Here is a 10,773-nt window from a genome sequence, read left to right as displayed (position 1 = left end):
TCCTTTTTTCTCCTTTTTCTCCTTTTTTTCTTTTTTTCCTTTTTCCTTTCCTTTTTAATCTCGACATTTCAACTTTTTTCTCGAGATTGACCTTCAACATTAATCTCGACATTTTGACTTTTTTCTCGAAAACTTTTCTCACGAAATTTTTACTATTTCCTTGACATTTCAACTTTTTTCTCAACATTTCAACTTTTTTCACGAAATCTTTACTATTTCCTTGACATTTTGACTTTTTTCTCAACATTTCGACTTTTTTCTCGAAGTGCATAATGAAAAAAAAAACTTTCCCCAGTTCTAGCTAATATAGAAACATGCAGCATGTGTTGCCTTCATTCTAAGGTTTATACAAGACTTTTCATTTTTTGCGGCTCCAGACATATTTGTTTTTTGTGTTTTTGGTCTAATATGGCTCTTTCAACATTTTAGGTTGCCGACCCCTGGACTAGTCAGAAAGAAGTTGTAGATATCTTTAACTGGAATTATGACTAGTCAACATGACGTAGATATCTCAGACTTGAATTGTAGATATCTATAATCAAGTTATAGATATCTTGAAATGAATTTTAATTAGAGATATCTTAAATTGGAGATATCTTTGACTCCCGACAACTGTAATTACAGATATCTTGAATTAGAGTTTTGACTAGTCAAAATGACATTACGACTAGTCAAAATGCAGTTGTAGATTTCTGCAATGTTAATTCCGGAGAGTCAAACTTAGCCATTACATGTTAAAACGGCTTGCCCCCCCGTCTTCCTCCCCGCCCTCACTGTTGTATCGTGGTAGAGTGCGCTCCACCATCAGAAACTCACAGCTACCCCGTTGAGGACGCGTAACCGCCAACCAGCCGGACCAAAAATCCTCCCTGACAGCAGATCACATTTTAGCGGACGCACCTCCCCCCCCGGGTCTCGGACTTAATCCCACTTGAGCCCCGTCAAGTGGGACACTGGAGTTAGTTTGTAGTGGACCTTTTATCCTGAAGCACTTCATCATTCTCATAGCACTTACTAACCTGCCAGCAAGGAGGGCGTCCGAAACCGAACACTTTGTATCTTCTGCAAAGAAAATAGTGGCAAACATTTTAATCTTTAAATGAAGAAACACCTGAGCAGTGAGTTTAACTACCTAAAGGGGGGGATTCAGCTCTGATCATCTAAATTAAAGGAGGTTTGACAGCAGATGTTACCAGTATTTGTTCTTTAAGCACACTCGGGATGACGTCACCACACAGCAAACGTCCCGAAAAAGCGTCAACGCAGGTAGAGAATCTCCTCACCTGCAGGAAATGAGCATCCTGGATCCAAAGTGTTCGTTTTTCGACGGCTCGGGCATTCACACAACCTCGGGCTGGAGGGTTCATGTTTGCTGTAAATAATTTTGCCTGTACGCTGTTCTTCTTTGTAAGATAATAGATGTTCTGTTCTCTTAGTCTTCTTGTAAAATATAGTGTTATATTTTCTATATGAAGGTGAGGAGTAGAGATGCTGCTGCGAGTGATGTATAGATCAATCAGTTTTGGTTTCGTTTTTCCAGCTGCACGTCCATCTGCAGTTTCGCTTGTTTCCTTTCAGACTTTTGCCGCCGAGTTGAGATAAACTTGGAGCAGAAACGCCCCCCAACGCCGCCGGTGACGCTGCTCGGGCTCAGACCAGTGTCTCCTCAAAGTTTTTAAACATTTTATGTCCCGAGGGATCAAAGCTTTTTCATTTTTTTTCTATTTTGATTGGGGTTCAGGGGCAGAAAATAAAAATAAACACTAATCACACACATTAGACAACTGTTAGGATTTGTTTTCTCCGCTTCTAAAGAACCGTCACTGTCAAGATTAGTTTAAAATTTTAAAATTAAATCCATGTACTCCGTGTAGTCAGATCACTGTTACGGTTTTAAGAGTTTCGTCTGGCTTTTACTGGAAGAGGCTCCGCTTTGAATTTGTAGTGATGCCCGTTTTCAATCCGCAATTGGACTCAGACGTCACCGACGTTTGACAAGCAGAGCTTTATTTTCTTTAGACCCATAAAAAGTTTGAGCTGGAGTGGATTATTGACCATCAGACCTGCATTTATGTTTATTTTTTATGAATTTATGCCAAACGACATCAAGAGTGTAGGAGTTCACTGAGAGCGAAAACTTTATACAAAATACTTGTGTGTGTGTATATTTATATATATTAATAGCTTTAAAGCACTTACTTGGACGTTAATTCCTCTCTCGGTCTCTACTTTTCTTAAAACATAACTGAAACATCTCCACTAACGATTAAATGAATGCAATTGTCTTAAAGAAATATACAGAGATGGAGTAATCAAGGTCAAAATTGAAAATCCAAACTGACGCAGTGATTTATTTTTTATTTTTTGGTAATATTTTACTTATTGATGACATGTAATCTTATTTGTGTTAAAGAAAAAAGACCCAACTTTTAAATTTAGGAGCATTCGAAGTCATAAATGACTGAAATTTGATCTGAAGTTGTTTTTATATCTTGAGGGTTGCAAGTAAACACTGTTTTTATATTTGGCTTCAGTCAGAAAATGTGATGTTTAATGGTTTGAAAGCAGAGCTCTGATTTGCGGACACCAGTTTCCTGTCGATTCACCGCCTGGCTGATTTCTGTTGATTTAACTACAGGAAGAGTCCAAACAAAGAAACAACGTCTTTTAAAAAGTCTAGTTTGAAGCTTTGGCATGAAACATTTAAAATTGAAAAAAATTAAACAGATTCACGCTCATCACTCTTTAAACAATCGTTAACAGCTGTGGGACGACTCTTTTTATTTTAACATCCAAACACAAAACCTACTAACAAAACCACCTATTTCCTGTGTTTTTATGTTAGAAAGGCTTCTGGGGCAAATCTGTATTTTTATAAAAGAGCTTCACTGGTTGAAACAAGAGTATGAAATGGTTGATGTGTTCAAACAAACTGAAGGTGCACTGAAATAGAAACTGTTACATAAGAAACCAGTTACACAGCTTTTTCTTTTTCTTCTTTTTCTTATTTTATTTGACTGCAAATGAAACCTGTACGCGAGTCTGAGCGTCTGATGGGAAGTTTTGATGCTTGAAAAAGTTTAAAGTGTGGCTGTGAGAGTTTTTGATTAATCGTGTCAATAAATCAAAGTGTAAAAGTTAAAGGACACTTTTATGTAAACCTGAAAGTGAAATTTTGAATTTTGTCCCCACCCCCCTCCCCCCCCAAAAAGGAGAACTGTTTCTGAATGACTTGCTGGAGTCTGTGTGCCGTGGTTGCAGTGTGGTTTGGTCCAGGTTTCTCACCAGCCTGCAGCTCTGGGTCAAATAAAATCCCACCAACTGTTCTTTCAGGTACTTTCCTGCATTTGTTCAGGTGTTTTAGGCTCCAGCTGCAAGCCGTGCTCTTTGGACCAGCTCTCATTACCTTCTCATCATGTGCTATCCTCTGTGTGAACAGGTATTTCTTAAATAACCCCCCCCCCAACGTTCAAAGATTTAAGAGATAATGAGTTATTTTGGAGGAGTCATAATCCTTTTTCTGATCACCGACGACGACCTCGGGCCCCGCTGCTCTTTCTGCAGTTAAAAACCTCCTCCGACTCTCTGAAAGCCAGACTGAGCGTCTGTTTCACTAGTGAGAGCAGATCGATGCCCGGCATCATCCCAGCATCTCCGGTGAGCTCCTCGTCTGCTGCACCGGCAGGATCTGCTGCTGTTCAAATGTTCAATCTGGCGCTGCTGGATGTGGACGCAGCTCCTTCCATGTCGCTGTTGTACTGTTATTGTAGTACTGCTGTAACAAATGTTTTCTAAGTTATTAAAACCAACACCCCAAGCATCTCCTGAAAACACACCGTATCTGTGTCCTACCTTTATTCTTAAGAATAAGACTCACTGAAATGAAGATTATGGTGAGCAGAGATGTGGACAAGACTTCTTTTTTTTGTTTTTCCCCCCTTTCTTTTCACTAGTTTTTGTTTTTTCTCATAATGTTTGACTGAAAGTTGACAAATGTTCTCTTCAGGTTACTTCTTTTGAGTAACTTCATCACAACAATAAGGAAGCTTTTACCGTCAGACTATTCTACTTGGGAGTGACGTGATCATATCTCCACATATTTTGTTGGCTTCATATTCAGAGTAAATGTTGACAGATGTTAAAAGTCCTATAACAAAAATCTACTGGTGTTTTGGGTTATTCATAGTTTAATACATAAAGACGCTGCTTGGTGGCGCAGTGGGTTAATCAAGTGGCTCATGTACTGAGGCTACAGTCCTCCTGCAGCGGTCGCAGGTTCAAATCCTGGCCTGCGCACCATGTCATCCCCATTCTCTCTCTCCCCTTCCTGTCTGCAACTTGGATAAAAAGGGCCCAAAAAAAGTCCTGGGGAAAAAAATACACTACAGCAATACCACTCCTGACCACACGGGGGCGTAAAGATGTAATGAGTTGATAAAAGCCACTGATCTGATCCAGCAGGTCTAGTTGTGCAAGCTGGGAACTAACAATTGGCTAGATGTGTTTATTATTTTATTTTATTTTAATACGACCAGCTCCCGACACAGCTGTTTGACAGCCGGTGGTTGTCTGCATGAAGTTTCTGCATGAAGCTGCACCAGTTTCTCTGGTTTTAACAGAAGAAGGTGGTATAGAGGTTGGTAAATATCTGACATTTTGACTTATAAATGTAGTTGTGGTTTATATTTTCAGGCAGTTTATGGCTTCCAACTTGAGCGCTGAAATGCTGCTGTGAATAAGAGATTAACAGAATATTTGGTGCAAAAATAAACAGTAGATTGATTTCCTGCAGCAAGAGCTTTTTCTTTCTATTTCTCATCCTAAAATATAAAAGAGCTTGGTTAAACTTAAACTGATTAAATCAAGAACTGATCAAAGCCTCAAATTGCCTCAAACAATAACAGAAGAGGAAAAAAGCCTGACGAGAACTTTCATTTTTGACAAAGTAAACTTTATTTGTTGTCAAAGAAACTTCATTTCTGGACGTCTTTGATAAGTACAAAGATTCATAAACTTCTTTTGGGCTGTAAATTATAACATTACTTCAAATGTACAGCGTAAACATTTTAATCTAGGTAAAGGGGTTATTGATGCAAAAAGAAATTTCACGACCGTAAAAATAAAAATAAACATTTGGTCCGATTTTCCTTCACAGCAAAGAATGCAGCGCTGAAAGCGCAGGAAGTGGACTAAAACCCATCCCAGAAGTGGTTTCTATACGTTAGTTCCCCCCTCAGAATCCCAACACTGAAATAAAGCAGGCATCATCCACACATCAGTAAACACACATTTAATGACCTACGGCCAAAGTGTTGAGGCTCATAAGTTTATACTTGGCACTTTTATATGTGGTGTCACCCTAGTGGGCACGTTTATGTGTACAAGACCTGCAAACCAAAAGCTAAAACTAAGTGACATAAAAAAGACATAAAAATGCACAGTAATGATTGAGAGAGAGCGAAAGAGATAGAGAGAGCACCTGTTGGCAGTGGAAACAGTAACTTTAGTGGTTCTGAACCCGGTGTTCAGACTTCAACTGTCAGTTCTAAGATGAACCCACTAATATGGCTTAGGCATAAACTCATTACCGTCTACTGCTAAAACAAATGGTTAAAAACATGCTAAATATTAAATTATTTAAAAAACCTCTATGTTTATAACGTATGTTGCTTCCTAGTACTTTACAGGCACCATCTCGTCTGTCTCCACGCATCCGTTTGCCGTCTTCATCAACGTGTGACGGTTGGTGTTACAGCGGTCGGCAACATTATGGTGAAACCCTCATGTCCAAATTATGATATATAGTGTTTTGTTTTCTTCAACCCAAGTATTTTGATTTAACTGCCACGGTCAAGAGGAAGCTCTCATGCGTCTGAGAGGGCTGATAAAACTGAAAACTGGGCCGTTGCATCAGACCGAGGGAAGAATCAGTTTCAGTGGACGGTTCAAAGTTTGCTCACCAGCAGTGGGAAAATCAATCGGCACGTGAAATTGATGAAAAAAAAATGAACTATGATAGAAAAAGCAAGATATAATAGTGGTATAAACATCTCCCTGAACAGTTTCTGATAAACAAACGGGAGAACTGATAAACATAAAGACCTGTAAACAATATATATAAACTAACTAAAATCATTTCTTGTAACTTTATTCAGATACACACTGTGATGGTGCCTTGTGAAAGATTAAACGTCTATGTTTCTACTCTCCTGTGCAGAATTCCTGCTGCATCTGTAATCCTCTTAAATAAAGTCGCTCTTTTTATTCTGAATATTCACCCTCAAAGCCGAACAAAGCTCTGCTCCTCGACAACTCAGATGCTTGTCATTATTGAGCTGGTCACTATGGCAACGGTGATGGTACCGGGGAGGTCGTTGTCATGGCGATCGCCCTTGTTCTTCAGGTGGAGAGTCTTGTGGATTGTTCCCTGCTCAGCGGGAACCGTCACTTTTCCCAGGAAGGAGTCCATGACCACGTTGTGGTTGTAGATCTGAGAGACGGCGAGAGAGGAAGTCAACGACACACACACACACGCAGAGGTGTCAAAAGTATTCACATTCATTACTCAGGTAGAAGTATAGATACTAGAGTTTAAAAATACTCCTGTAGAAGTTGAAGTATCAACTCAAGTTTTTTACTCAAGCAAGAGTGTAAAAGTACTGGTTTCAAAACTACTTAAAGTATAAAAGTAAAAGTAATGTAAGGGGGAAAAAAGCCATTAAGGACAAACGCCATTGAAAATGAATGCATCTTAGTATAATGCAAATATATTAAAGAACCATATATGTGTACTATTGAGCATTAACATGTGTTTCAGAGAGCAGCAGATATGATGACTAGTTGCCTATAAGTATTGTAATGGTGCAAAAAGTCAAACTTCAGAGGCATGTTATCATTTATCCTAACCTTTATTGGAATGTACATCCAAGTTTAGTTGCAGGAATCTGAGGGAACGGATGTAAGAACAAAACTGGACAAGAACATCTGAAACAACCACAACCAAATTCACTCTATCCGGATGGAGCAATTTAACTGGATAGTTTTTTTAAAGGCCGAAATGAAATAGAGTAACGAGGCTGTTTTTAAAATGTAAGGAGTAAAAAGTACAGATAATTGTGTGAAAAAGTAAGGAGTAAAAGTCAAAAGTCGTCTGAAAAATAATTACTCCAGTGAAGTATAGATAACCAAAGTTTCTACTTAAGTAAGGTAATGAAGTATTTGTACTTCGTTACTTGACACCTCTGCACACACACACACACACACACACACACACACACACACACACACACACACACACACACACACACACACACACACACACACACACACACACACACACACACACACACACACACACACACACACACACACACACACACACACACACACACACACACACACACACCTCTATGTCGATTGGCCGGTTCTCCTTCTTCCTGTAGAAGAGTCCCTTGGTGTCGAAGACGGGGCTGCGCGTGTTCTTGTGGACGCCAGAGCGAACCTTCTCTCCCTCACAGCGGATGATGACGTACGGATCTGACACTGGAGGAACACCGTTTCACAATCTTTTCAGAAACAGTACAATAACTGATTTCCCTTTATGTAGGTTTACCTGAAAATTGGATCAAAATGAACAAATAATACCCCCAACTAGCTTTTATTAGCTTCTGAGTTGCTAAAGCTAAACACAACTCTACTGGGAAACAGTTTTACCCTCCGTCTGCAAGTTTACGTAACATCGGAAATGAGATGTGGAAAAATTCAGCCCGACCTAGAGAATCTGTTAACAGTTATAACCAACACACACTGCATGCAGCTGGTTCCCTACTGGACATGTACGAGAGAAGTTTGGAACATTTTCCTACAAATTGAGGAGAAACAGATGTTTTGGGTCAGACGGATGTGACTTTTCTCTGTTAGAGCCACAGATACGACATGATGACTGTACACTTAGGAATATTCCCCAGAACAGACTGCTTTGTGTTGGAGCTGGCAGATGTGGGGCTTTTTAGGGTTTATTTAGCTTTTCAAGATGAAAAAAGGAGTCTTTGATAACAGCATAATGATCTTCTTCTCCTTTCGGCGAATCAGTTGCCTCCATCTGAGCCTGCCCTTTGCATCCTCTTCTCTTACCCCAACTACCTTCATGTCCTCCTTCACTACAGCTATAAACCTCCTCTTTGGTCTTCCTCTATTCTAATCTATTAAATATAAAAAAAAACAATAATAATTACAGCTTTTAATTTGAAAGCACTCTTATTAGCATTTTTTCCCTGTACTCCTGAGCTCTTTAGATGTAAAGCAAGTGAACATTGTGCGAAGAACAAGCAAACAAGCATGTACCTCCATCTGAGTCTTGCCCTGCGAGTCCGTCGGCCTGCAGGATGTGGACCTGCGTGACCATGGAGGGATGACCACACAAGCCGGACCAGCAGGTCTGAGGAGGCTCGTGCAGAGTTAACTCCCTACAGCACAGAGAGAGACACATGTGATGCTGCAGTGTCCGCGCTGTGTTCATTACATTCAAACATAGATTAAAATCACTTAAATTATATGGAGAGAGAATTAAAAATGAACACCTCTTTGTTCACATTTAAACTCTCAGTTTGACCAGTCGGACATAAGAAATACTGTATTTTCTGGACTATAAGCCGCACCTGCATACAAGCCGCATCCGCTCTATTTAAAATAAAAAAAAGATATTTCAGCCGCAGATATTTATATTGTTAGATTAGATATTTACTACATGTACAGAAGGATTTTGAACTGTAAATGATGTACATGTTTGTACCTAAATAGATCCTTTCCTAACAGTGTCTTTTAACACGGCAGCAACTTTGCTGATTAAAACGGGACAGAACCAAGAGAAAATAACCAGTATTTATTTATCTATTTATCTCTTTGAAATCTGCTTCTACCTACTTCTATCTGCTAAAGAAGAAGTAGTGTATTCTTCTTTGCATTTATTTTGTATAGGTTTTGATTCTAGTTCCGGTTAGAGCGCCCTGAGCGGTGGAAGAAAAATCCACAGAATAACCTTTGTATAAGCTGCACGGTTGAAAACCTATGAAAAAAGTAGCGGCTTATAGTCCAAAAAAACGGTAAGTAACCTGATCAAGTTCATTGATTAAAACTATTTAAGAACAGTCTCAAGCTTTATGCCTTATCCACAGCTCCCTTCCGTCTAGAATAGCTTTTTAAAACCTCGGTTTGTCCTACGACAACCACTAAGAGTCCGTACTTGCAGTCGGAGGGAACGTCGGTGAAGATGCGGAGCAGGAAGTCTCCCTCCAGGCCGGGGTCAAAGGTGGTGGGGATGATGACGTAGCGCCCCATCGGCAGGTCGATGCGCAGGAACACAGACCTGGAGTTGATGTACATGCTTCCTCCCACCTTCTCCTGGGTCACATGCATGCGGTAGGTCCTGTTCAACTCCACCTGAACACCGACGGCAGCAGGTTACCAACATCCATGGAGGTTACGGAGCTGGATATCTCTAATGGAGATGTCAAGGACTCACTCTGTGTATGTCAAAGCCGATCGCCAGGTTTTCTCCCCTGCCTTCTCTTCGCCCGGTTCTGCGGTCTTTCTGCTGGAGACATATGAGGACCTCGTCCTCCGGCTTCCTCACATCAAAAAAGTACTACAGCACAAAAGAACCCCCAGAAAAAACATGTAGTTGGAATTCACTCTTTATCACCAACAAAGAAGATGCTCGAAGTCTCCCCCGAAGCAAATCTGTGATATTCTGAATAAATGAGAGGATGAGAGGAGGGATCACCTGCGGGTTCTGAAGGAAGGTGGTTTTGTTGTTGGTGCAGCCGCCAGCCCGGTTGAGAAGCGGGTCATCGTGGCGACGCCATGACGCCGTCATCACCGCTTCTTCCCAGGTCTTGTGGAAGCTCAGGTAGGATGTGTTGATGAGACGACAGAGGATGAGGTCTGTGTAGTTGGCGATGAAGTCATCAAAAGTCATCCTACAGGGTTAGAAAACAAGAATAGACGGGAATCTTGGACTGTTTCATAATTTAAGGTGTGATCAAAGAAAGAGAGTTAAATGTTCTTTCATTTCATCAACAAATTTAACATGGCAGATATTTGAAAGTATGTTGTCATCTAACTTCACCAACAGGTGGCAGCGTTGGACTAAAACTCACCAAAACTCTCCATCGTCCTGCACTGTGACGCCGATCCGTTCCCTCTCACTTTTACTGACCTTCTGCCATTCCTCAGAGCTGAAAACGAGCAGTTTCAGTTATCTCACTTTTTTTTAGTTTAGTTTATTTTCGGTCATGACACAAAAAAAATAAATAAAAAACCAAGAATAAAACTGACAACAAGAAAACGTTCAACAGTTCAAAGAAAACATAACAAAAAAGTTTCCAGTATACAAATAAACAAATAACATCTAGACCGAAAAAGGGGTACGCTGAAGCAAAGCTTATTATTTGCCTACCCTCAAAAAGATTAATTAAATTAATAAAATAAAAGCAAAAAGTAAGAGAAAGACTGCCGGTAAACAAATTGCCTCTGTGGGGATAACAAACATTCCTCAAAAAATAAAAAAGATTTTTAAAATAAAGGTGCAGTCTACATGTTTCCGTCATCCTTAAAAAATCAAAGCAAAGCACCAATTAAATAAATACCCAAATCAACATCAAGCCACTCATTAATTTAATATAAGGAAATCATCCTTCTTTTCAATGTTTTTTTTAAATAAAGTTAAAGTTCTACATAATTTCAAATCTATATCTAATTTATTCCATACATCCA

General features: G+C 39.8%; 1 protein-coding gene across 1 annotated transcript in view; it reads right to left on the bottom strand.

Annotated features, from left to right (window-relative positions):
• Positions 1-4,944: 4,944 nt before the first annotated feature.
• The window catches only part of capn5a (calpain 5a), a 28,161-nt gene continuing 22,332 nt past the window's right edge, over positions 4,945-10,773 (bottom strand). Inside the window, exons 7-13 of the mRNA XM_061718837.1 lie at positions 10,158-10,235; positions 9,782-9,977; positions 9,521-9,643; positions 9,242-9,438; positions 8,344-8,465; positions 7,406-7,542; positions 4,945-6,490 (exon numbers count right to left, since the gene is read on the bottom strand). Coding sequence (XP_061574821.1) covers positions 6,314-6,490; positions 7,406-7,542; positions 8,344-8,465; positions 9,242-9,438; positions 9,521-9,643; positions 9,782-9,977; positions 10,158-10,235 — 1,030 coding nt within the window. The 3' untranslated portion in view covers positions 4,945-6,313. The remainder of the gene's footprint in view (positions 6,491-7,405; positions 7,543-8,343; positions 8,466-9,241; positions 9,439-9,520; positions 9,644-9,781; positions 9,978-10,157; positions 10,236-10,773) is intronic.

This window comes from Cololabis saira, chromosome 4 (genome assembly GCF_033807715.1).
Source record: "Cololabis saira isolate AMF1-May2022 chromosome 4, fColSai1.1, whole genome shotgun sequence".
In the NCBI taxonomy this organism is placed as follows: Eukaryota; Metazoa; Chordata; class Actinopteri; order Beloniformes; family Belonidae; genus Cololabis; species Cololabis saira.
This window is presented reverse-complemented; position numbering and strand designations above follow the sequence as displayed.